The 27,799-nt window shown below is 44.0% G+C and overlaps 1 protein-coding gene across 3 annotated transcripts; it reads left to right on the forward strand.

The window, feature by feature from the left end:
• On the forward strand, window positions 1-27,431 carry MMEL1 (membrane metalloendopeptidase like 1). 3 transcript variants are annotated; one of them, XM_051637446.1, is made up of 23 exons: window positions 1-163; window positions 3,827-3,990; window positions 10,425-10,484; window positions 10,703-10,864; window positions 11,278-11,358; window positions 11,814-11,909; window positions 12,499-12,617; window positions 13,274-13,339; window positions 15,587-15,721; window positions 16,120-16,209; window positions 16,471-16,607; window positions 17,079-17,172; window positions 17,832-17,960; window positions 18,217-18,315; window positions 18,960-19,043; window positions 19,316-19,419; window positions 20,108-20,166; window positions 22,170-22,289; window positions 22,991-23,124; window positions 23,653-23,718; window positions 25,524-25,619; window positions 26,529-26,605; window positions 27,009-27,431. In XM_051637446.1, exons 2-23 carry the CDS (start codon window positions 3,837-3,839, stop codon window positions 27,106-27,108), a joined length of 2,262 nt encoding a protein of 753 aa, XP_051493406.1. In that variant the 5' UTR covers window positions 1-163; window positions 3,827-3,836; the 3' UTR covers window positions 27,109-27,431. The 3 variants fall into 3 exon arrangements, with proteins under 3 accessions (XP_051493406.1, XP_051493407.1, XP_051493405.1); XM_051637445.1 differs by lacking the exon at window positions 1-163 and adding an exon at window positions 3,097-3,694; XM_051637447.1 differs by lacking the exons at window positions 1-163; window positions 26,529-26,605; window positions 27,009-27,431 and adding exons at window positions 3,094-3,694; window positions 23,862-23,941 and having other exon boundaries at window positions 25,524-25,613.
• Window positions 27,432-27,799: the final 368 nt, after the last annotated feature.

Consider the following 27,799-nt stretch of genomic DNA (forward strand, 5'->3'; position numbering starts at 1 on the left):
TTGGCAAGACCAGTACGGGGGAGAGCCTGTTAAAGGGATCCGTGCTGATAAGAATATGCATTTGTTTCTGACTGCCAGAAAATGCAACCATCCCAATTTACGTCCCAGGAACTACACAAGCCACTGACCTCTGCAGCTGAAAAACATTCTCCACAAGACAGAGGTAAGACAGCTTCACAATTTTACCTGTTTCCCTGGGCAAAGTGCATGCATCTAGGAATTCCTGGCAGAAACCACTGCATACCTTTTCTACCTAATACCACTCACGACTGATATTTTTTCTTCTGATGATGGTCAAAAGATCATCATCTCTAAAGGGAGGGTGAGGAAAGGGTTCCCAAACATCACCTAAACATCAAAGTTTTCCCAATTCCAATCCATTGGAGATGTGCATTTACTAGGAATTATTTACACTACACACACCTGGTAGCCAACTTACTATAAGAAGATATTTGAGACCGATTTTATTTTTTTTCAATACTAGTTGACAGATGACAGGGCAACACTGACTCACACAGACAAACCATTCTTTTTGAGCACAAAGAGTTGCCCTCTGCAGCCCTCATCCCTGCTACCATAAACCAAAGGGTAGCATCCAGCCATTGTCCTGGAGCCCTTTGTTGTGCTGATTTACTGGGAGCTAGGCTGTGTAAAGTAAAATGTTTGCTTTTTAATGTCACCCTGCAGCTTCAGATTGCCTCTGTATTTAAGGCAGAAGCACACACTAGACTCCTTTCCATGACAGTTTTTAAATACTCCTTTCACTCTTCAGAAAGCAGCTGCTTAGGCTGAGGTTAATGAAGTCACTTACTAACATACAACAGTACTGGAATAGTGCAAATTCTTTTGGTTACTGAACAGAACTAGTGATGATAGTAAATTCTAACAGTTCTAGTCATGCATTATAAATGTTGGTTCACGTGAGGTTTCCTTTCAGATCAAATCATAGTCACAGAAGAAAGGTATCTTTAGCTGTGTACCCTAAACATGCAAAGCCAGGTCACAACAGAGATCAGCTGTGTTTCTCAACTCATGGTTATTTACTGCATTAAAGACAAAAAGGTGAGCAACAGAAGAGTTTGTAAGCAGTCTCTTTGAAGAGTTTTGAAGCTACTTTCCATACCCAGCCACTCACACACAGGATGTGGTAATTTGTAAACTGCATTAAAGGAGAAATGCTAAGTATTTCCCATGCAAGTGATTTCAGAGCTGGCACCACTTCTGTGGGGACAGATACAGTTGCTGGATTCAGGTATTGAAGCAACACCCTTTCTGGAAGGTTTGTGCTGAATTTTCAGAGCCATCCTTGAATGGTGAAGTGCAGTGAGCAGCTGGTGCTGAAGTGATGTCAGGACAGAAACTGCATTCCCACATCACTCCAAAGGCTTTGGAGGACTGCCCAAAATTGAGATTTATGTGACTTCTTGCATGGGGCAAAGTACAGAACCCTGGCAACCAGCAGAACCTGATTTTGTCTCATCTTAGCATGTATCAGTTTATAAGGAGATAGAAAGTGCATCAGTTAGAGATGGATACCTCATTTCCATGGTAACAATACTTAAGACATCATACTCAGGCTGATGTCAGCACTATGTCCTGTTTGGATTTGCTTGCTTTAGGACACTGAGTTGTTTATACACTTGATGTAGCTGTTTAATACCTGCAGGAGAACCCCAGAGCACTGGCTGGGAAATAACTGCCTATTGCTCATGCAGTCCCTGATTTTCTTGGAGTATACAGAGAGCAGCAACCATCAGAACATCTATTCAGATGACCGAGCACAGTCAACTACATCAATATCAAACACAACAAATTGTCTTAGTGCAACCTGAATAAGTTGCTGGGAGAAGGTCATAGTCAGCACGGAGAAAAACCTGTGCAAGACCTCAGGATGGCAAGGGAACTAGAACAGGCACCATATCCTCATGATATGGACACTCAGGGTCTGAGAGGGCATGGGTTTAGATCAGGTCTTTGCATTCTTCTCCTCTTCAGATGGTGGGATAAGAATGGCTGCCTTCACACTTCACAGGAGCCTAAGATAACATCAATCTGAATGAAACAGAAGACAAATTCTTGTAGGGGGGTTTTGAGGCAGAGTTCTGATGAGAAGAGGAGGCTCAGACTCACAGAATTTTTGGAGTTGGAAGGGAACTTAATGATCATCAAGCTCTAACTCCCCTGCATGGGCAGAGACACCTTCCACTAGAACAGGCTGCTCAGAGCTCCATCCAACCTGCCCTGGGACACCTCCAGGGATGGAGCCCCCACAACACCTCTGTGCAGCCTGTTCCAGTGTCTCACCACCCTTAGACTGAAGAATTTACACCTGATCTCTAACCTAAATCTCTCTTCTTTCAGCTTAAAACCATTACGCCTCATCCTTTCACTGCAAGCCCCTGTTAAAAGACCCTCCCCAGCTTTCCTGTAGCCCCCCCCCCCAGACCCTTCTCTTTTTCAGACTGAACTCCCAGCAGAAGGAACTGGCATTCATCATGTCCTGCCCACGAGGCAAACAGGTCAGTGTCCTGCCTGGAGCGCTCTGCCCCCGCTCCCGGTGAGCAGGACTGCGGCAGAGACAGGGGCTGCACCCCCAGTGCCTCCCCCAGCACACAAAGTGGCAGTGAAGTCCTCGGGTCAAGAGATACCGACCTTAACATTTCTACAGCGTGAGCACTGGCAGCAAGTTACACCAGCTCAATAAACCAGCCCACTGGGGAAAAACAAACACCACCGCCACACAAAACCCTGCTTCTCCCTCATTCCATACTCAGTTCTGGAAAAGAATAGAACAAAAATCAAGAGAAATCACATGCCTATCCTGCCCTCACTTCTACTGCCTTTCCCAGCTGTTTCCAGACAGATTTCCAAGCAGTGAGCAAAAGAAATCCCCGCGCAGCTGCCGCAACCTAGAAATCGCTGTTTCCAAACAAGAAGCTGTTCCCATATATCGCGACCGAAGGCTGCCAGCACTCAGAGCCCGAGGGCTTCAACACTCTCCGACTTCTCGCTCCTTCTGCGAGCGCAGCAGCCAGAGAAGCTGCTGGCAGGTCTCGGGGAGGCTGGAGGGAAGCGGGGAGAAGCCGCGGCAGAGCGGAGCTGCTGGCAGGCTCAGCCCCGGCTGCTGCGGCGGTGCCTCCTCCTCCCGCCGCTGCGCGGGAGCGCCTGCCGGGAGCCGCACACGCCGGAGCTCCCAAGTTCCAGCATGGCTCTGAGAGGCTGGAGGGCACAAACTCCTGCAGACCTGGGAGCTGCCACGTGTTGTAGGAGCCTCCTGCTTTCTCAACCCTTCATCCCGGCTAAGGACGGAGCAGACGCCGCTGGCAGCCACGCGCACCTGGAAGGATCACTTGGATTCCGCTGCTAACAGAGCCCTGCGGACCCGCTCCCGGCCACACAGGGAAATTCTCTGAAACAGCAAGCTACTTTTCCAAGTGGGGAGTGCAAGGAGGCAGTTTTTTTCCCCCCCCTTCCCTGTTTGGGAGAAAAGGAGTTGCCCAACCTGGTCATGAGACTTTTCCATACTTCCCCAAAGCAGGCTCCTGGAGTTATGACACTGCCCCACTGGGAGCCTGGGGTAGTGTAGTCCTGAACAGCCCCCCAGCAGCACACCCGCAGTGCAGCCAGTCTGGTGGGCTCAGGAGATGGAGAATGAGGTTGGCAAGTCTGTGGACAATCAAATGGACAAATACATGTAATAATTTGGAAGTTTTCTTTCTCTCTTTGCTTTTATTCTGCTTCCTTTTGCTCCCTGAACTTGTCATGTATTTATCCCTACATTGATTGAGCTTTGCTGTTCTTTCTTACCCTCCCCTCCTCAATTTAGAGTTACAATAATGGGGAAATCAGAAAGTCAAATGGATATTGTGGAAAAATCAACAAAATCTGGGAAGAAGCCCTGGAGCTTTGTGGCAATCGGTCTGGCTGTCTTGCTGCTCCTCATGACTTGTGCAGTGGTCGCCCTGGTGATCCTGTATGCCAGCAGCAGAGGTAAGGAACCTGTGAATAATTCTCCTCTTCCCTCTGCAAACAACATACTAGTCTTTTTGCAGAGCTAAATGAAAACAAAAATACAGGAAGACAGGTCACCTCTGTGAGGGACTTGGCTGTCTCTGCCTCGTTCCAGGTTCACGCACAGAGAGGATCATGGTGGATTTTATTTAATTTTTAAATGATGTGATGTAAGAGTCTATGATTTTAATTACTTCTCTGCATTTTATTGAAATCAGCACCGTTTTGAAAAAAGGTAAAGAAAGGCTGCACTGTTTTGGAGGGGAAGGTGTGTGTTTGTACATCTGTGTTCAAGGCTTGACAGTTCCTGATTTTATAGGAGTCAAGATGCATTATTGCTGGGGGTTGCAAAGCAACAGCTGCTCAGCAGACCTAAAGGGGAGAGTCCCTATTAGAATGGGAAAGCTTTTTTTAACAAAACAAAAAAACAACCACCACAAGCAGAAACCCAAAGCCAAGATGCCGCTGAGGAAAGGGAGACTTTTTTTAGTGTTACATCAGGGAACTCGATCTCTAGGTGAGATTTGGTTCAGTGACTTTCATACAGGTGTCTCACCAGGAGCCTAACAATGAGACATAATACTTTGAGGTGCTTTGCCTAAAATATGTGAACTGCAGAGCTTGCTGACTCCCAGGTTTTGTCACTAGCACATCAAAAGCAAACCTCTATTTAAAAATTCCATGAAGGAACCAAGATGGTTGGTGGCAGCACCTGCCTCATGTTTGTCACTTCCACAAATGCCTCTTGGATTCAGAACTTTGCTAAAACACGAGAGAATAAAACTAAGTATGAAGAGCAAAACTGAAGCATTGTTTCCCCCCTTGCATTGTCTCTGCATCCCTGCCTGCAGTGAACTGCTTTCTTCAGCTCTTTAAAGTAACAACACTGCACAATTCTGAGGAATAAGTCATGAGAAAAGCCTTTTTATTGCTTGCTCCTTTTCCTAGCAGCTATTGAATGCTACCAGCACTTGAGCCAGTGATAGAGGAAATCTGAGTATTTGGTATCCATAATGCTCATCAGAAAGTTGCTTCTGTTTATTCTATTAGCTCTGGAGACAGGAGGGAAAGAATTCCCCAGAGTTTGATACAGAAAATCCTACCCTAGGGCCTAAGCATTGAACTATGCAGAATTTTGTTCCTTGCAGGCATAAGGGATTTGAGAAAACTGCTCCACATCTTGCTTGTTGGGTTGAAGCAAATCAGAATTCGGGTATTAATAATGTTTGCCCAAATGCTGATCTCCTGCAAATCCATGGGAAGAGTCTGTGCTTGTAAAGCAAGTGCTAACAGTTATGGTTTTTGATGAAAGGCTTATCTGTGAGAAAGCAGTTTGGAAATCTTCATATTTAGCAGGCTTGTACCAGCAATTAAGTTTTCATTGGAAATATTCCCCAGATTCAGAGATCCTGAGCCATCTGTGAGTACAGATGATTGCAGAGCTGCTATCTTGCCTGTCCTGCACAGCGGGCAGCTCTGCCCAGCTGCTTTCCCCTGTCTTCTGGAAGGGTTTCCAGCACAGACAGTCATTCTTACATCAAATTATACACAGTTCCACTGCTGCAGTGGCCACACCAAGGCGTAGCCATCCCCTAGAGCAGCCACCAGCTTCTGGTGATTCTCAGGTAGGAGCAGAGCAGCAGGAACCAAAGCCTACAGCATCCTTCAGTAAAGTGCCCACAGGCACTACTTGGGTCTGACACCAAGAGCAAAAGGTCTTCAAGTGCAACCAGGGAATGTTCTTGCTGAACAAGGATGGTTTTTGTCTTGAAAAGTTTTGTTCAAATACTGCACTTGGTTAAGTGTTTTCTGTCCTGCCTTACATTCTCTGTTTTTTCTATATGGTGTAAATAGACTCTATGGCTCAGGGAGTCTCTTTCTGCTCTGCTGTCTAGAGCTTAGTGAAGAGCATTGCAGAGCACAGCCCAGGCCCCTGGTTACAGCAGTCACGCCTGCAATGCATCCTGACACTGACTACAGTGTTTATGTACCCAGAGAACAACAACTCTGAATCCCTCAGAGTGATGCAGTTACATAGTTCTAGAAGCAGTTTGGGGATTTTTGTGATCCAAAGAAGTTTTCATACCTACAAAACCTAATCCGAATAAGCTAAAAGGAAATACAGTAAAAATAGCAGAGTGGTATTTGGGTGATCATAGAAAGGGAAGCAGACAGAACTGAAGTAATTCCTTTTTGAATCTGAATACACCATGCTCTCAATCTTTCCATCACACCCACACGTACATCTTTGCAGCCTTTTCACAGCTCTCTCTCAGCTATGTTCTACAAATATTTACTAAACTCCAAATCTCATCACTTGTTGGAAAGGTTACAGTCTGAAGAACATTTCAACACTTATTGTAGCTGACACATCACGTCACAGTCAACGACTTCTCCAGACAACCTCATTACAAACAATTTCCATTCTCACCTAATTGCTGGTTCTGACTGCTCAGAAGTCATGTTATTAGTTTAATTAATATTTTATTCACTTTTCTGGCTTCCAAGGCTGTAGGGTTTCTCACAAGCAAGATTCACAGCTTTTTTTTTTTGTGTCTGCATCCCCCCAGGTTGTCACTAGTTGCATCTGTTTTCCAGGCTGTTCCAAAGCTGGAGAGGGTGCTTCTGCACCTCTGTTCTACCTTTTTAGTTAGGCTACAAAGAAATAAAGAGAAATACAAACTTGGACTAAGAAGCATCTCATCCTGGGAGTAGATTTCAAAAAGACAGGTTAGGCTCCTGCATTCCCATTGCTGGGAATGGGATTGATGTGCACTTGGAGAATAGACCCACAAGAACCTGCTGACGAGGGGCAAGAGCTAAACTGGTGACTGGCACGCTAAGAAAAGGCTGTGCCTGAGACCTGGCTTGACTCCTAGACTGATGCATAGTCGTCCTTTGACTTTGTGAATGTTCATTAATGAGGCATCTATTCAAAGGAGATGGAGAGTTTAAAGAAGCGGCAGCTAACATGAAAGTCACGATGAAATGACATTTGGATGGCAAACTGTTCTACTGGGATGGAGCTGTGTGAATGCAGAGAGGGAATGTGCAGGGACAGGCCATGCAGGGCTGCAAAAGGGGGCAAATACTCAGCTAAGCAATTCTCACATGAAATCCTCTCTCAGCCATGACCATGGACAGACTATAGGTGAGAAGTCATGAGAGAGGTGGAATAAGAGCCAAGCACTTGTGTTACAGAGTCCATTTGAAGACACTGACACCTGGTACAGACAGGCCTCTCAGAGGAAGAGCAGATAAATTTGGCAAGTCCATTATTTGTTGCAAACAACATTCTAATAGCAAGAAAGGCAGCCTGCAGTGCTGACAGCACCTTTGCAGGCCGGGGCTTCTCTAGCCTGAGAGCTAGAGAAGGTGCTGAAAGGTAAAGCTCACACTTGAGTGCCTGGTGGCAACTGTGGAGGTAATTGCTCCCATGCATGCCATCCCCAGCCATCTGTGGCCTCACCACACACAGCAGGAAAACACGGAACACAAACTGTCTGCTTCAGAGACTGCACAGAATTATTGCCTTCACTTTTGTGTCCAAAAATTAATTTCACCAAGGCTGCAAGAAGCAACTAGTGTTTTTTTTAAAATTGCCATTCAAAAGATGAACTGCTGAAGAGCACCACAGTGCTCTGCTGCTCTCTGAAGTTATTCTCATGTCCTGCTGCTGACCAGTAAATGCAAAACTGTTAAGGGGCTTCTCATAAAGTCAAATTAAGACAACAGAAATCTCTGCAGTGAGTCCAGGGGGATCTGAAGCATGTCACAGCTCTGTCAGGTTTCCGTTGACCTCTGAAGTACTGTCTGGAGTACTTCTTTTCCCTCATTTTCTTTTATCTGCAGTAGTCCCACAGCTAAGATAACTCTGTTCAGCTCCATTAAAGCTTACCTTCCCTTATCAGCTCTCTGATGGCTCTATCAGACTGAAAGAGAGGAAAACCTTCACCCTGCAGAGCATTCACTGCTTCTTTTCTACTTACAAGACTTCCCAGCAGCATTTCTTAATGAACTAAATGCAAGGGTGACTCTGCAGAGGTCCTGGATTTTGAAAGCCATGAAGGAATTTAGAACTGCACAAAGTAGTTCCAGTGATGAAGTCTTTCTGGCCTGTTTCTGTTCTTGTGGCAACCCTCGTGGCTAGTTTTAAAGGGTATACCCAAGGAAGGGTACCTCAGAAGAGAGGTGGGAAAACAGTGATTTATTTAAAGAGATAAAATGTTGTAAGAAGCTAGATCCTAGACAAACTTGGCTGTCGGAGAAGACAAGTGAGAGGAAGGGTTTGATAGAAGAGCCAAGCATTGATTCCCCAAACCCTTAAAACTGAGGGTTCAGAAGTTTCCCATCACATCCATTTAAATCCTGCTAAACATTTGGTTTGTCTCAACTTTTAGGCTTTGCAGAACATTTACCTGCATTGTCCCCCACAGGTCTCTACTTGCAACAGCCTCTGCCCAGGGATGCCAATGCAGGAGTCTCTGTCATTGTATCTCAGCCTGTCAGCAATACTTAACCAGGGAGGAAAAATAGAGAAATACCTATATTTATACTGAAAACTTGGGCAGTTGTTTTTAGCAAAGTAGTTTAAGAAAATGAAGTGCAGAGAGTTGTCTGGCTGAGACTTTAGAAGGTGCATTTTGGGTTTATTTCTAGTTATCTGAAGCCCAGGAGGTGCAGCCTCAGTCAAGGGAGCAAAGACCCAACAAACATTGTGGAGTGAAACAGGGCAGTGTTGGTCAGATCTCATACAGAGTCAGGTTGGCTTGGTTCTTTGTCAGGAATGGTACTGAGGCATGAAAGAGATAATTGATAGAAAAACAAAGGAGCCACTTTCAGAAGTAAACCGAGAGCCCCCCACCAGCCATTCCTAATTATCTGGTCCGAGCACACAACCAAGGCTTCAGAACAGATTTGGCTTCCCTGCTTATACAGCTCAGTTACATTTTCACAATCACAAGGGCTTTTTGAATGTGGGGAGTCAGAATCTTGTTGAAAGCCGTTGAGATCCAGAAACTGAAGTTAGACATTGTCAGGTTATATTGAAGATTGATTGAAAAATAATGTTTCATTTCAGTCCTGCCTGGTTCCCAAGAGACAAGGGGAGAAATACGTGGACTGCTGGTCTGTTGTCTCTCTCACCTTGCCCACTGCCATTTCTTCTTTATGGAAGACTTCCACGTGCCTTTTAACTCCTAGTTGCTTTTCCCCAAAAGGCTTTTACCCTGCCTTGGAAATACTTTAGGCCTTTAGAGGTTTGGGTTTTTTTAACTTTATTAGAGTGTTGAGGAAACTTCAGAAATGGAGCTTAGCTTCATCTAGTACAAAGGTAAAAAAAAAACAAAAACACACTAAACCCCTGTAGGTGAAGGTTGATGTTTTTACATGTATTTTCTCACCCCCTGCTCAGTGCCAGACACCAAACTGCACCAGGGGGTGTGGTTACTCTGGTGCAGCCTGTCCCCACGCAGCACCACGGCACGCTGCTGAACCCAGAGTGTGACATTCCCAGTCACAGTGGGGGCTTTTTATGTTGCTTCCAGTGATGAACTTCAAAGCCCTCTTTTCTTCCCCACTGTTTCATTTCTATCTGAATTACTGTAATCTTGTTTGCTCTCACGTAAGACACTTGTTTTCATAGGAAGGAATTTTTTTTAGTAAATAATTTTTTTTATCCTGGATGTTTGCAGAAAAAGTTCAAAAACATGGCTAATCCTGTTGGAAAGCAAGGGTGTTGAGTTTTTGTTTTTCAGCGTGGAACCAAGTAGTTGTTTATTTAACAAAAGTAGATACTAAGTTTGTCCAGTTTCACAGATGGGAAATTAAACCAGCAAAATTCATTTTCTTGTGCCCAGGGCCAAGGCCACTCCTCAGGCTGGGCCCCAGACACCTCCCATCCCATTCTATAGCAAACAGCACACCAGAGAGCTACAACCAGACCACAAACACATTCACCTTCAGACTCAGCCTAGGAACTGTCCTCATGCACAGAGGGTTTGGTGTCAGTCTGCAGCAGAACTTGTGCCTGTGAATTCCCTTCTGCAGTCACTGCTGTGCTCATGTCACAGCTGACACTGCCAACCTCAGCCCAGCCCATGCCCCCAGCACAGCCTGTACCTCACTCACATCTGCTGCTTGGAGTTCTGCAGTGCACTGAGAGGACTGATCTGGACTTTTTTTTTTAACTGGACAGTTAAAACTCACTGTCCAACACATTTTCCTCATAAATCTGCAGATAGGAAATGTTTCACAGTTGTCATTTTTTATCTTTTACTGGCACCAGTGTTCACTCACTTGCTCTAAAACCAAACAGAGCTGTCACTGAGGCTGGGCTGCTGGCCAGTGACACTGGTAGCAATTTGTTCCCAAACCAACTAATTTCATCTGCTTTCCTGTTCCTCTCCCTGCAGGCGCTCGCTACGGCACCAATTCTGGCAGCATATGTACCACACCTGGATGTGTGACAGCAGGTAAGGATTGTTACTGTGCAAGAGGGTTGCAGATACCAAACCTGAATGTAGTGCAGGCTTTAAGACTGAAGCAGTTGAAGGGAATTAAATTTCCTCTTGGGCTAGATACACATTGCAACACTTACACTGCTTTCCCAAGCAGCTTCCTGACAGTCTTTGGTAGTCCCAGATACTCCTGGGCAGTCTGTGGAATTCAACTCTCTGATTTTGATGCCTAGCTGCTAGAATAATTCAGAATATGGACCCAACAGCTGACCCTTGCCAGGATTTCTACCAGTATGCCTGTGGGGGCTGGCTGAACCGGCATGTTATCCCAGAAACCAGCTCCAGATACAGCATCTTTGATGTCCTGAGAGACGAGCTGGAGATCATCCTCAAAGGTAGGAATGAGGCTGCTCATCTTTGGTTATGCACTTGTGTTTAGTTTCAGATGTTACATACTGCACATTACACAGAAACAAACTTCCAGAGAAGTGTTGTGACTTTTTTCTCTAGTCCTTTCATCTCTACATCTCTCACTACATCTGTTTTTTGGGAACAACCTGTTCCCACTAAAAATTAGCCAGAGGCGATTTGGTCCTAACTTCAAAAGGAGCAGGATGAGCTGCAGGCATGTCCTTCTTCCTGACACTTTTTCAGTTAATAGCTCCTGTAAAGAGCACTCCAGTTTCCCTCTAATTGAAGCCTACAGTAACAAGTATTTATCATAGCCCTGAATTCTCAGTGATTTCTCTTACAAGATCAAAGCTCTCCAGGGCAAAAAAAAATCTCACTGCAATGGTTCCTTCCCCAGGTGTGCTGGAGACTTCAGATCAAGAGGACAGAGAAGCATTTCAGAAGGCTAAAATACTTTACAAGTCATGCATGAATGAGAGTGAGTCTTTTCCTGCTCCATTGATCCTCTTGTTCAACACCAAATGAACAGAAGTACCCATGTGCTTTTTAAGCAATAGCCTAGTCAATACAGATCTCATCCTCATGGCCTTGCCTGGAAAGCTCATCTTGAAGAAGATGCCTTGGTACATCATTCAGGCTTAGGACAGACATTCTGGGATGCAGGAAGGATGGATGCTTTTTACCTACCTCTGGTATCAATGCCAAAACATGTCCCATCTCCTCCTCTGAGGCATTCAGTCAAAGCCAGAAAGTCAACAGAAGTATTTTCATTACTTTTCTGAAGACTAATTTAGGGGACTGATGATTTCAGGGTCTCTCTTATTTTTTGCTATGACAAATTCAGTTTCAGAGTTAAGCTGCTAGGCCCGTTACCTATTTTTCTTTATTTTTTTTCCTATGAAAACAATATAGTAATTGTTTTTCCTCTCTCAGGTCTTATAGAGCAACGAGATTCATTGCCTCTGCTGGAGGCCTTAAGGGTGGTTGGAGATTGGCCAGTGGCTTCTCCAGACTGGAATAAGACCAAAGGTAAAGCTGAAAGAGGTCACTAGTGCTATGTCAGGATTATTTGCTGCACTAGGGAGACAACTGCTATTGTGTTAGATCCTCCATTTTCACTTCATCAGCCACAGTCAGAGTACTGTACATATTTAGCATGCAGTGAGCTGTACACATCTGTATAAACTTCACACCCACATGATAAGCTCTCATCCATGAGCAGTGTACACTTCAAGACAGTGAGGACACCTGAAGGGCCAACACAAATAAAGGAAACAAAAGCAATACAGCTGTGTTGTAATGCTTGCATATTAATTAAGGTTTGGAGCCTAACTGCTTATCTGGGCAGGGTCATGGGGGTTTATACTATGCATAAGCAATGTATATGCTTATATACAATGATTATAAAAATCATTTACTGATTATATCACTGAGACAGGTAAGGCCAGTGAGAGCAGTGAGGCTGTTTCTAGCCCCTATGGGAATGTCCTGTCCAATATTCTCACATCCTGACCAGGCTGGCTCTAAACCACTTCAGCAATAAGCTCCCCAGCTGTACAACTTCACCAGTCCTGGGACATACTGATAAATAACCTGCATTTTCCCTTTTATCTCCCAGAGCCAAATTGGAGCATGGAAGAAATACTCTCCATAATGAACTCCAGATTTAACAAACGTGTCCTCATTGACATGTTTGTGTGGAATGACGACCGGGACTCCAGCCGACACATCATTTATGTAAGAAAAAGATTGAGGGTATTATTTATGTGCCAGAGTCATACTGGAGAGTTATTTGCATACTGATCACCTTTCCATAAATCGGTGGGTCTGCACAATACAGGCAAAATGCCTGCAACAGTTCTGTATCCCAAGCAGCAGATCTGCCTGAAAGTCACACTCTATGTGGAACAGTGTATGGTAGCTTACCCTGGTTCCAGGTGAAGAAACAAAATCAGAGCTTTGGTGATTTACAGCATTTTAAGGGCTGTAAATTCTTGTGGCTTGCCAAATGATGGTCAGGTTTAATATGTAAGCAGTATTTTAGAGTTTGAGTATACTTGTGCATGGTCTAGCCCTCAAGTCAAGCAACTTATTTTTCAAGCTGTGTAAATTTGTTCTTAGATCTTAATGGTTACTGAAAGATTTTGCTTAATAACCCACACCAAGCATCCAGCCTGTCCTTACCTAGAAATCCAGAAACAAAAGGTTTGCCTCCCACCTCAGCCCAGTTCCTAGAAAGCTAAACTTCTCTTGATTGTTTGGTAAGAGTGTCCTGTTGTCGTTCCAACACTGGAAGGATGGCACACACAGCATTCCACCGTGCCTTCCAAGGATACCTTTGGACACCACCAGTTCCTATTCATCACTAACTAAACGTGTGTGATTCCCTTCAGATTGACCAGCCAGGTTTAGGAATGCCATCCAGGGATTACTACTTTAATGGGGGCAACTATCAAAGAGTAAGTATTCCGTGTCATTTACTTTCTGCTACTAAAACAACTCTATTACTTATCCCTTTGTTTTGGAAAACTCAAGTATATGAGTCTCCATGTTATGTAAAATTCAGAATTAGGCCAAGACAGCCACTGCTACATTTTTTCCTAATTATGCCAAAATTTTGTAAAGTTTACAAAAGGACTGAACTGTCTAAATATCAAGCCTCCCAGAATTGGCCAATTCATACAGATGAGAAGGTTACATGAAAATAACATCATCAGGTTTTCTAGCTTCAGACAGTCTCTGATTTTGAAGGACAGGTTTATATTTTCAGTGGATTTGCTCGTATCTTTTCCTAAAGCCACTGGTTCTGGCTACTATTTTACAAGGTACTGGAAAGATTTATTATAGATGTGGGAGAAGAACTGTCCTACTTTATCAAATTTTAACATGCAATATCCCCAAATACATTTTGATAAACACAAAAATATTTCACAAGAATTTCATGTGTTTGTTTGCGGGAAAAAAGTTAGTGTTTTCCATGGAGCAGCAAAAGCTGTTAATGGAACAGACACTCAGCTGGTAAGAATCTGCTGCCATTTACTCCCCCCCTTCTCTAAAATTACATTAAAATTATGAGATAATTTTCTAGCTGCTTTTTGCTGCCAATGCTCAGAGCAAAAATGTGAGGGTTTCTGTAAATACATAGAAAGCTGTTGCAAAAACAGCCAGATAATTTATCCGTTTCCAAGATGAGAGTAGGGCTTTAGCACATTTTATTTTCCTTAATTATGTCATACTAACAAAGAGGATTTGCAGCCTAACATCAAACTAATTTTCCTAACAGGAATGGAAGGGAATACAGAGACACAACAATCAGCATTTTGGACTCTTTTGTCTAGTGGTTGTAAAGGCAGATGAAAACATCAGCGAGACCCATCCTCCTCTTACTGCAATGGATTTGACTATGGTCTCCTATATAATATGGCCTAAAATACAGTCCTGTGGAGTTCATGAGATTGCTCCCACACCTTCTGGACACCTTTCTAAACTGCCAACCTCTATTAATCCATCTCATTATACAAAACAGCCTCCATGTAGCTGTGTTGGGAACTGCAGATAGCTGCTGCAACCAGGACTCTCATCTGCAAGTTTCACATACATAGTGGCAGTGCCAGTAGAAAAGAGGGATATTTATGCATTATTGCATGAAAGTCAGACTTAGACCAACTTGTAGAAGTTAGAAAATCAGGTACAGAGTGTAGATTATTCTAAATTAGCTAAAGAAAAAAAAAAGTACTGCTTAATCCAGCTTTACTTTTAAGCTATAAAGAAGAAGGGCTAAGGCTGTGTTTTTAATCTTCATGAATAAGGAGGAGACAACCCCTTTTTATTTGCTATTTAACAGCTCATTTCCCACAGACAATTAACCCAACTCTGATGACCCAAACTCCCCCTGCGCTTAGTCCAGCATCTTTTGGCAAAACTCCTGCTGAGGCCTGTGGGAGTCTGGCCTGATTAAGGCCTCAGCACTCAGCCTAAAAACACAAATCAGCATCATGTAAGTGCCCAGACTCAATTTCACAAGTTACTGTATTTATCTGGTTTCCAAGGTCTACAGAGGAAGAAAAGCATGCAAGAAGAGATAGCATTAAGCTATCCTGTATCAGATCAGTTCTCCCTCAGCATCCAGATGCCTTTTCAAGGTCCATTCTGAGGCATAAATCCCAGCCATTCCCTCCTAGGAGATACAAAGCAAAAGTATCACTGGGAACCATCCAAGACAGTTTTCTTTCAGACAGTAAAAACAGGGTTTAGAAGATTTCTGGTATTACTTTCAGAGAACTTAAGCCTTCCATGCTGACCCTGGTGTTTAGGCTAGTAGGGATCACTGTTCCTATCGTGTTGCTCCGAGCATGGAGCTCTCTGCTCAGGCAGTAATTCTAACTCAGAAGGCTAGAGAGGTGGATTGCACAGGGAAGCAGAAAGTGTTGCTTTCACTATGTATTTAGAGACTGGCAACTGCACTGTAAGGTGTTCCAGGAGGAACTGAGGTCCTGGGTATTGCAGGAGTATCTATTACAGTAAAATAAAATAAGACAAGAGAAATGGCATGGGGATGGTTGCATTGGAGACAGAGGCTGTGACCCCTGGGCCACACTTCCCCAGCACTCTGTAAAGCTAACATAACAAAAAGAATGCTTTGCTGAAGGAAAAGTGAAGCAAACCTTTTCTCAGCACAGTGCTAGACATCTGTCTCTTGTGTGCAGGTGAGAGAAGCTTACCTGCAGTTCATGATCACCATTGCCAAAATGATCCGGGAAGACAAGAATATGACTAAAGATGATTCCTATGTCCAAGAGGAGATGGCAAAGGTTATGGAGCTTGAGACAGAGATTGCAAATGTGAGTACAGACATTAAGAACACCTTGTCCTAGCCATATTTGTTTTTGGAAGTCACCTAAATCACCTATGATAAACACCTGGGCTAGCTCCCTTGCATCCTTAGAAATCCACAGCACCCTGATAATCTCCCAAGAGCTTAGTCTTCTATTACAAAGAAGGCAGAGGAAACCTCTTGACTCAACATATTATTGAAAATTTATTGCATTGGGAGGGCCTGAGTTCATGTACTGAACTTCAGAAAGCAGCACTGTGCACCATCAAATGAGCTTCCTTTTCCATAAAAATTGTCCTACTCTCATATAATGTGGGTGTGTGTATGTGCAGGTGCATGCATGCCATGTCAGCCATTGACACTTGTGTCTGTTGATTCTTGTAATAACCTTGTGAATGTCTTCAGGCAACCACCCCAGCAGAAGAAAGGCATGATGTAACCTTGCTGTACAACAAAATGACCTTAAAAGAGCTACAGGAGAAGTTTGCACTGAACGTAAGTGTCTAACAAGCAGTTTGATACCTTCACCCTCCTCCTTATTGCCATGCCAATAGGAAATGGCTTTGTGAATTTATCAGAGATGAAAAGAGTTAAAAGATAGTTCCATTCTTAATCTTGTCTTCAGAGTCCCTTAAAAAGCATTTTTCTACTGAACAGCACTTCAACTGCGTTCAATCCTGTAGACTGTATAAAGTCCAGACAGTTACTAAGGCACTTAAACACCTGACATTGGTACATATCTTTCTGTCTGCCTAGGAATTTAACTGGACCTTCTTCATCCAAGGTGTCATGTCCTCAGTAAGTGTCCAGGTTGACCCAGAAGAAGAGGTGGTTGTATATGGCATGCCCTATCTGCAAGAGCTGAAAGCAATTATCTCAAAGTACTCAGCAAGGTAAGGAAACTGGAGAATATTCAAGACAGAAGTCATGGAAGTATTGTGGGAATGTACATTATTGGGCCTGCTTGCCAGTTCTGCCAGAGCTTCTCTGAGAAAAATTACACCAGTTCAATATGAAGCATGGGTGACCTTCTCAGGTCCTTGGGTCCCAAAACACTGTGGCACTAGGTGTCCCACCTGCTCACATGCCTAGAGAAGTTTGCGTGGGAAGAAAAATGTGTATTACAGGATTAAGTCTTGTTACACTCCAGAAGGGTAAAAAAAAAAAAAGACAAATCAATCCCTGAACAAGACAGGGCTGTGCAGCCCTCAGCCTGGTGGATAACAAGTCCCCTGCAGGGGTGTAAAACTGCTGCCTGTCAGCAATCGTTTGCTTTCTTGTCTCCATACAAAAAGATCCCTCAACTGCCTGCAGCAGAGTTGCTGTTCACAGGGGATCACATCCAGCTTTGCTTTCCCACACAGCACCATCCAGAACTACCTCATTTGGAGACTGGTGATTGACCGGGTCAGCAGCTTGAGCCGGCGCTTCAAGGACGCCCGGGCCAGCTACAGGAAGGTACCTGCCCCCTGCCTCCAGGGGCCCTAGGGCACAGCACCTTCAAGATCATCAAGTCCAACCATCCACCCTACAACCCCTAACCACTAAACCATCTCCTGAAACACCATGTCTACCCCTTTTCTTAATGTCTCCAGAGATGGTTCCTCCACTACCTCCCTGGGCAGCCTGTCCCAAGGCCTCACCAGTCTTTCAGTGAAGAAATTTTTCCTAATATCCAGCCTGAACCTTCCCTGGCACAGCTTGACCCTGTTTCCTCTTGTCCTATGGCTGGTCACTAGGGAGAAGAGCCCCAACACCCACCTCATGACAACCTCCTTTCAGGGAGCTGTAGGGAGCCGTGAGGTCTCCCCTCAGCCTCCTTTTCTCCAGGCTGAACAGCCCCAGCTCCCTCTCCGCATAAGGCTGGTTCTCCAGACCCCTCATCAGCCTTAGCGGCCCTTCCCTGCACCCCCTCCAGCCCCCTCACTGCAAGCAGTGCCCCGACCAGCCTGAGCACATCATCGGGGCGGTGGGAGGCCCTGGGAAGCCCCTGTCTGTGCCCGCCCGCCCTGCAGGCAGCGGCAGGGGGCGGCCCGGCGGGCTGTGCGGGGCTGTGCGGGGCTGTGCGGGGCTGTGCGGGGCTGTGCGGGGCTGTGCGGGGCTGTGCTGTCCCGCAGGCGCTGTACGGGACCCCGCTGGAGGAGGCTCGCTGGAGGGAGTGCGTGAGCTATGTCAACAACAACATGGAGAACGCGGTGGGAGCCATGTACGTCCGGGAGGCTTTTGCTGGTGAGAGCAAGAGGATGGTATGTAGCCCGCCCTTCCTTCTCTCGTACCGCCGCTGCCTGCCGTGCCCTTCCCCTCCAGATCTCCCGACAGACTGTCTGTTGGAGCTAGCCCAGGGGCAGGAGGCATAAGAACTCATTTGAGGTGGTCTTTTAAACGCCAGATGTTTTAAGAGCATAGGATTGCAGGACATCGTCTTTCAGCAGGAAGCTTTTCACCCCTCCTGAGGGGAAAAATAGCCTGTAAGTGATTCATTTCTTACTGCCTGTCTTGTAGGTCCGAGATTTAATAGACAAGATTCGGGAAGTGTTCATCGAGACTTTAGATGAGTTACAGTGGATGGATGAGGCATCTAAAGAGAAGGCTCGTGAGAAGGTCAGAGATAACAAGGAGCTTCAATATTCCCTCATCAACACGAATCCTTTGGAATTTTGCAACATCACTATTCCCAGTTCCTCTACAAATGAGATGGAAAAACTTTTCCTTTTCACTATCCTGTTATCCATTATGCTATTGCATTGTCCTTTTTTTATTAGCTCACAGACATTTTTATTTCCTTTAATGAGTCTTGTGAACCATGTTACAAATGAGGAGGGAAGGTGGCACCCAGTGCAGCAACTGGGATGACAACTGAATACAGGGCAATCCCCCAAAGGAAGTTTTTCCAACTTTTTCATTGACTTTAGGACCATCAGCACTAGTCCAACAGCAAGAAAAAGGCACCAAGTGAGGGTTAAGCCCAGTCCCTGTCAGATGGTGCTGTAGGGCCTTACCACAGTTGCTGGACACTAGGAAGCGAGGTGAAGGCTGCATGTTCCATACTTAAAACCAACTCACTAGATCACAGGGTGCATTTGAATGAGGTATTTAAATATTTGCATCCAGTTTCTCACAAACAGGTGGACCACAGCAATAAAGAATGTCAACTATTATATGTACTGAAATGTTTAAAAAAAACACCAAAGAAAAAAACCAAACCAACCACAAATAAGAGGAAACACTTAACTCTTTTCTTCCAGGCAATGGCAATTAAAGAACAAATTGGCTATCCAGATTATATTTTGGAAGATCAGAATGAAAAACTTGATCAGGAATATGCCAATGTAAGTATGCTCTGCATACCTTGAGGACCTCAAAAGCCTCCACTTACTTCCCTGCCCCTTGGAATTCTTATACCTGTCCAACTGCCATTTCCAAGAGGCTGGATAGCACGCTCACGGGATAGTGCTGAACACTTTATCAATGCTTTCATGCAAAGGGCCAACTATTAAGTGACACCTGGCAACAAAAACACTTTTGGAACATGCATCCAGTGGCATAAGGAATTCTTCTTTCCACTCAGCTTACTAATCCACTTGGGTATCTGTTTCTTTAGTTAAACTTCAGTGAAAACAATTACTTTGAAAACATTCTGGAAAACCTGAGAGCTGGAGCCCAAAAGAGCTTGAAAAAACTTCGAGAGAGAGTTGACCAAGACATGTAAGTTTCTGACTGCATCGTGCAGACACAACCTCAATTCTGAAATAATGGTCGTGGTGTTTGAGTCACACGCAGTGGAGAGCTGAGCTCATGTCTTTAGAAGTTACTTCTTGCAATGAAACAAGTAGCTCATTAATCCAATTTGCTTGGAATCTCTCTAATCCTTCATGAAGCTGCTTCACATTTAGATATTGAAGCTGCTTAACACAAAAGCAGCGACAGATCTAGGAGATAGGCAATATCATGGAACTCCAAAAAATTTCTAATCAGGGGAAGAGAGCTTAAACTATTCTGGCTGGAATTCTGGTGGAAACCTGCCCAGTCTCAGGGAAGCTAAGCACCAGATCTATTTTATGTCCATTTCCAGCCAATTACTTCACACTGCACCAAGTGTATTTTTCAACAAGTCTATTCTTCAACACAAACTACTATTTTTTCCCCAAACTTACACAGTATTAAAATTAGCTGGTAAACAGTCACCCCATTATCTCCCAAAGTGGCTGTTCAACATTCTAAAGCAAAACCATTCCTCACTTCAGCTCAGTATTGTTTTGCTTGAAAGGTGCCCATACATGAGAAACCACCCTTCTTCCTTACATGCAGCCTGCATTTTTTAAACAAGAATAATTCAGTAAGAAGAATATCTTAAAATCAAGCATTACTAACTATGTGTAACATTTCTTTTCAGATGGATCATTGGAGCTGCAGTGGTCAATGCATTCTATTCTCCCAACAGGAACCAGATAGGTAGGTTTACACAGGTTTAAACAGCTGCATGGAACAAGTTCATCACTTTTTGCACCACAAGGGTGCAAGTCTGTTTGCCCCTGTGGAAATTCTGGGCACAACAGACAAGCTGTGCTTTTCAAGCAATCACTTTGTTGATGAATATTCAGCCTCCCCCTCATCTGGCCATGACAGGCATGGTTTATAGTTTATATCCTGCAGTTGGAGCAGCCTTATGTGTGAAAGCCTCAGACTGTAACTGCTGCTACACCAGTGCCAGCTTCAGAGACCAGAGGAGGCTCATAGTGTATCTTGGGCTGCTTCTACTCATGTTCCCACACTCCTGATGAACATACAGGCAGCTCTCCAGTTTGCTCTCTGCACAGATGGTGCTGAATTACATTGGTAAGAGGCACACCAGGCTACAGGAACCTGCCCCTGCTTACAGAGCACCAGATCTTGAGTTTTTTGCTGAGTTGCCAGGCTGACCTTTCTTGTGCTTAGCAGAGATCTTCAGACTTAACACATACCTGGCTATGCTGCCAGAGCATCTGCAGGTGGCCAGAAGTTTAGGTGAAGCCTGCAGATGGTTTGTTGAATCCCAAGCACCCCAAACAAGAGAGGAACCAAATAATTTCTAAGTAGCTCTTACTCAAATGCCCAGACAGCCAAGAACTGTTATTCAAGTACTGCCAAATACCACAAGAATAAAAATCCATGTCTTTTTAAACCAGACAGCAACTGTATCCTGCTCACAGGGCAAAGGCCAGAAATGGAAAACAACCAACAGTCACAAGAGAAAACTCAACATAATTATTAAAAGTAGAAACCTCCAAAGTGCTCATAATTTAGCCTCATCAGAAAGAGCTGGTTTCCATTTGTGCAGCTTCCGCTTACCTCCATGTTGTGGGTTCAGGAAAAGCTGTGACCACCAGGCAGAGGAAGGCCATCCCTTTGCTTGCTAGTGCACATCACCTTGGAACAAGGCCTGGAGCAACCTCAGGCTCCTGATTTATCCAGGGTGGTTTTATGCTGATGGGGATCAGCTGTGAGCTAGCCTTCCAGGCAGGGAACTGGGGTCTTAAAGATAACTTTGCCCTTATAACTTAGGTGTAAGTAACTAGTTTAAGTAACTTGAAGATTAACATTCAAGGCCAAAGTCCAGGCACAGCTACTCACAATAGAGTAGGTATCAATTAAATCCTGTTTCCTCCTGTCTCTAGTTGGTGGAAGATCATTTTCTACACTACTTTAGGTTTTCTGCTTCTGTCAGTCTGTCTTACACATTTCTCCCCAATGCTGCATGGATAAGACCTTCTATATAGTCAAGAAGGGTGTTGTCTCAAAATATTTGCTATATAATTTCAGTATTTCACTTCTTGAAAAGTATCTTACTAGAATTAATTGGTTGCAGTCTTAATTCCTCTACAGTTTTCACCTTGTGTCCATGGGATGAGGACTAAATCCCATTGACTTTCCATGAGGCTTTTGCCAGTAGAGTAAGGAAGGACAGAGCTCCTACTGTCCCCCCAGAGTGGCATCCAAGTGCATTTGGCTGCCTATAGGAGTTAAAGCTGGGCATGTTTTACACACCAAGTATTGTTGGTAATCAGCATATGATTGCTAACCTTTCTTTAACAAAAACAAGGCAATAAAACATCCATTAGTTCCCCTGTAAAATGGCTCTAAAACACAAACTGTACTTATCCCCCAAAGACAGTTACTAAACATTTTGTTCTTGACTTACTGCTGCATACATTATAGACCAAATTAGGCTAAAGCTGAGATGTAAATGAGGCTTGCTTCTCAAACAAGGAGATACTGTAGTTGCAGATGTGCTAAATTAAACCTTTATTAACTTGTCATTTTCCATTTATCAAGAGGAACAATTTCACATGAGGAGGCATGATGTTGTTTCTAATCATTTTATATTTTATGTTCCTTCCAGATCCTTAAACCAAGCAAACAATCTGTCAGTAAAGTATGCAAAAATAAAGCTACCCTCTCTCTTCCCCTCTTTGCAGTTTTTCCTGCTGGGATTCTGCAGCCCCCCTTCTTCAGCAAACACCAGCCACAAGCCCTGAACTTCGGAGGCATTGGGATGGTTATTGGGCATGAAATTACTCATGGGTTTGATGACAATGGTGAGAAGAGAACTGAGTAAATATTCTTTCAGTTGTCATGTAAGAAATCAAAGTCACACACTGCTGGGACTGCAGTGCCAGTGCTCAGACCACCACATACCTGCCAGGTCACTGCCTGAGAGCAGTGGAGCCACACAGCAACAATCTAACAACAAGCTAAGCAGGTCACACAAGAAGAAAAGAGATGTCAAAGATTAACTAAGTCGATGACAATTCTCAGGAAAATCTGCCCCTTCTACAGCATCCTCAGACTGGAAATACAGTGCAGGCAGATGTGCTGGCTCCTCAAGTAATATGAAATCTGTGAACTACCTTCTAGGGCTAGAAAAGCTGTCAGTAGTGCCTCAGAATTGCAGATTTTTAGCTTCAACACAAACATTTGAAATAAATTTGCTTCATTATCTTTATAGAATGCTATGTAAAATACTTTTGGGCAAAAACTCACTTGTGATACTGCGAGCCAGTAATTTCTTATAGAGGGGTTTTCTTCAATTTCTATATTTAATGTTAATTAAGCTTATGCAGATTACACTTAAGCACTCAAAATAGACTCAGAAATGTAGATCCAGAGCAAATAAAAAGCATGCTCCAGCCATGGGAGGAAGCACAGCTCTAACACGGAAAAGAAATGGGTGCTACACTGGCAGAAGGGCTGCCCTAACATACTCAAAACTGCCTTTTTTTCTTGGATTGTCATGCAGGTAGGAATTTTGATAAAGATGGGAATATGTTTGACTGGTGGAGCAATTTCTCAGCGATGCATTTCAAGGAGCAGTCCCGTTGCATGGTTTATCAGTATGGGAACTACACGTGGGAGCTGGCAGGGGGACAAAATGTAAGTAAAACCAACCATTTCCACAACCTTGCCTTGTAATTCAGAAAAATAATATATGTGAATGGAGAATCTCTACAGACAAAACCCCACATACTGTGTGAGAAGATACAAAGACTGTTTCTTGTATATTAGAGATGCTAGTGTAGCTGAGAAGATCAGCAGTGTCTGTGTGCAGTTGGGCTGATGGTGAACTGGGCCCACGAGAGCTTTGGTGCCAGGTCCCATGAGGTGATTTTACAAGGGAGAAGGAAATCTGCTGTTTGCTGCATTTTGCCAGTCCTGCTAGCAGATGTTCTGCCCAGCAGCCCATGGTCTGTTCACGTTACATTGGTGTACGTGCTGTCTGTTCTAATCTACAGCTTTTACCCTGTTTTTTATTTTCATTCTCTCTTTGCCATAGCACAAAGTCACTGCTTCCTTCTGTTTCAGACAGAACTGTCTGTGATGCATGACTCTGCCTCAGCTTGTGGTGCTCAGCCTTGCTGATGGCACTGACTGCAGAGTAAAGAGATGATTATTCTTTTACAGGTCAGTGGAATAAGCACATTAGGAGAAAATATTGCAGATAATGGTGGGGTCCGACAGGCTTATAAGGTAACTTTCAAATGTCCTGTGAGTTCATTTTGCCCCTGGGATTCAGCAATGGGGTTACCTATTCATTAATTAATTAACATGTTATTACCACATTCAGAAACTTAAAGCCTCAGTTCTATATCTAGATGCTTATGCCCCCATAGGTGCAGTCACAGTGTAGAATTGCTGCCATCCTTGCACCCAGGACAAGCCCATACACAGGCACAGTATTAGCTGGGAAAAGGTAAAAGACTCCATTTTCTAAAGCCCTTAATTCTGAAAATGGCAGCTACAACTTGACACAGCTTGTCACATGGCAACAGAGCACTAATTTCTTGGCAACACAGTTTGGTGAGATTCTGAAGGACAGCAACTGTTTTTTCCAAGTTTATTTCTCTTATGCCTTTCATCTTTGATCTCAAAAGTCACATGTTGGGTAGGACACGAATAGATAGGAAAACCAGCCCTTTCCCAAGAGGGATACAGATCATATCCACCGAAGTACCTGTCTCTCAAAGCCTAGCTCCTTTGTTGCTTTCTTAATGTGTTTTATAGGCTTTAGGGAAATAAACACAAAGTCGTCCCTTCTCCCTTGCTGTTCTTTCCATGTGCAGCTCAGGTGGGAGCATGGAATATTCTTTTCTACAAATAAACCCCACAGGTGCCATGGTAAAACTCCTCCTCTGTGGTGTGCTGAGTATCACAACAGTTAAGGGTGTTCAGAGAAGAACATCTCGAATTTTCAGAAATCTAAACTGACAGCTCTGACTCTGAGGGATACCATTAAAATTAATAACTTCATTAAAGTGAATATGCCCTTGGTTCTAAAAGCTGTTACAAGGGTGGAGAAGTAGCGTGGGATGATACAAACTGCCTGCATGCGGAACCCTCGGATGTTCTGTGGAGCTGGATGTATTTTTCCCCTCAGCTCTATCTTTTATGTTTTGTGTTTTGGGACTATCTCAGCAGCTGAGAGGATAAGGTAGCAGAAGTTTGAAATTAGCTAGCATGAGGACACATTAACTTGTCTCCATCATGTCAATATACCTAAAAAAAGAAAATTGGCCAATTAATGTGTAACAATAACAGGTAAGGGATTTATCATTGAGCAAGGTTATTATCTGCTATTTTATGAGCAGTTACTTGAGGAGATAAAAACCATCACCACAGAACTGTAGATTTAACACTTTTATTTCCAAATAAAAATGCCTCCAGCAAAAGCCAGTGAGAGCTGATGGGTTTACTTCCAACTGCAGTCATGGGCATTCAGTCTCCCCAGCAGTACTGATTTAATATATGCCACCAGCTCTACTTGATATTAGCAGTCATGCTTTGACATGCTTGCTTGCTGAGACACAGCAGCCATCAAACAGCCTAGTAGGGCAGTGGATTACCTCTCTGAAGAAATGCAGGATACATCTCCAGGTGGCTCCATCAAGAACACACATGGCTTCCTGCAGTGAAGGTCACTGGCCAACAGTAACTACTGCTCTAGAACCCCACTTCCATTGAACAGTTTAGTATTTTTTCCTGTTTTAGAACAGTTTCCAGGCCAGAGATTACAATACCTAAGAAGCTGGATGTGAATTATCTTTGTGTTTAATTTTTTTACTAGGAAAGTCAACTTATGATGACAGATTTTTCATAAAATTAGCTGTACTGTTTGTGTGAGAAGGATGAAAACTACAAAAATACAGAAGGGAAGACATGTTGGGTTCCTATACGTTGTGACTAAAATCTCTCACCCTACAATAACATTCCAAATGCCCATCATGCCTGAACAAGCAGCTGCTGCTGCTCTGAAGTGAATCTCTGATCATTTCTAGGCCTACTTAAAATGGCTGGAATGGGAAGGGAAGGAGCCAAAGCTGCCTGGACTGAATCTGTCCCACAAACAGCTTTTCTTCCTCAACTTTGCCCAGGTAAGAACATTTGGATGCAGCCACTACATGCTGCATGAGAGGATAAATTAGGTTATCCTAAATGTTAGAGAGAAAATCAGTCCCAAGCTCCACTTGGACAGTGATTCACTATTGACAGCATCAAAAGGTCCTCAAGACAGATGTGAAAAAGATGGTTTAGTGCTTAGAGGAAAGGATTTTCAGTAACTTTCCCAAGGGCACTACTGAAACCTGCTGGTGCAAGGACACAGAAACAGGACATCTACTCAGAGAAAAGGTGTGTCAGATGCCAACTTACGGGGTACAACAACTTTCAAAAGCTTGCCATTTCATGTAAAAATGGTTCCACCAACATACATGGGAAAACTCCTTTTGCTTTTGATACAGACAGGGTTTCATCTATCTTTTATAATGTGCTGGAGAAAACTGAATGCCTGAGAAATGCCAAGCCAGCAGCCCTGAAACCGGAGTTTATATTCAGATCACAGATGTTGCTACAGATTCCCCTTTTTCCTCTATCTCACCTTATTACCATGCAGAAACAATGTTTGCTGAGTTGAATTTCAGCCTTCAGTTTACACTCTTAGAGTAACAGATATTAAACAGCAGGTCAAATACTTGACAATAGGCCAACACACTTGGTGGTGTGCCTCAGACTCTAGGACTCAAGCTCATCTGCTTGAGGAAACACATTGGTGAAATCAAGAGCTGATCTGTCTATCCCAGAGCATCAGATCTCGATCCAAGACGTTGATAAAACAAGAACTAAGAACTAACTAGTAAATAACTGTATCTATGCTGCTTCCTCTATAAAATGTACTCCAATTAGATTGTAACAAATTGGGATGGCTCCTAAAAAAAAAGTGAGCAGGTCCCCAAACTGAATTCCCTTTAGTACTGACCCACTAATGATGAATTCTCCTTGTCCAGGTTTGGTGTGGTTCCTACAGACCAGAATATGCCAGCCAGTCAATAAAGACTGATGTCCACAGCCCTCTGAAGTACAGGTGGGTTTTAATAACTGAGTTACTAATTGATACTTTCTTGGTTCCACTCCTTGCACCAACATGGTGCAAAAGGAGAGCCTGGCTCCTTGCTAGCAGTTGTGTTCTGTCAGACGAGAAATCACATCCAACTTTCAGAATTGCTCCCATGGCTCGTAGGACACTGCTGAAGAGCACATTTCTTTACTTGGCCTGGTAAATTTGCAATCTATAGAGAATGGGCCAGAACCCACTCACTCTGTGCCCTGTTCTAGCATTTCATTATTCATATTAACTATCCTTTTCTTGCATGAAGTATTCTGAGTTACGAGACTCGGGATCACTCCCTGGTCATGGCTTTCTGTATTTCAGAGCAACAGTCTCTGTGCACTGTATCCATGTAAATCAGTTCCTTCTCTCTGTTTAGGGTGATGGGATCTTTGCAGAACTTTGAAGCATTCTCAGAGGTGTTCCACTGTAAAAGAGGCACAGCCATGCACCCTGCAGAGAAGTGCAGAGTGTGGTAACCAAAGCAAGAACCTGGTGAGGATCACACATGCTCTGCTGACACAACAAACAGTTCTTGCCAACCATGTGCCTGATGTTCTCCCATGCAGTCACAGCCAAGGCTAACAGTGCAGCTCCTGTGCTGAGAATGGAGGCAGCACTGCAGCTGCTGCAGGTCCTCTGGGAGGCACAGGGGTGTCCCTGTGCCTGGGGGGCTGTGCTGAACACCACGGTGTCTCCAGAGCAGAACCGACTGTTCTAAACGACAACCCGACTGTTACGAAGATACCACATCAGGGTTACAAAGACTAATTCTTAAATAAAAAACAAAACCAACAAACAATGATATATCTGTTTTTCAGAAAGGAACAATAATTTTAGTCTGTCTTACAACTGCACCTGCTGAGACTCAGCAAACCTCTCTGAGATGTTTCACTGCACTGGTTTACAGTGTTCAGATTCAGTTTCTGGTGCCTCCTGCCCAGCTGAGGTTAGAGCTAGCTTACTTCTACTCTCTGTGTCCCTGCACTTTGATTACTGCTTCCTTCTCAGAGGCTGCTGCTTGTCCTGACCTGTCCCCAGGTGAGCTGTACCTTATTTGCCTGTTGGCTGCTCACTCACTGCAGAGCTGAGCTCTCCTGCTGCACTTGGGTTCCTTAGCTCCAAAGAACAACTGTAGCACCTCCTGAAGTGAGGTATTGCTAGGCAGAA

The sequence above is a fragment of the Apus apus genome, chromosome 20 (assembly GCF_020740795.1).
Source record: "Apus apus isolate bApuApu2 chromosome 20, bApuApu2.pri.cur, whole genome shotgun sequence".
Taxonomy (NCBI): Eukaryota; Metazoa; Chordata; class Aves; order Apodiformes; family Apodidae; genus Apus; species Apus apus.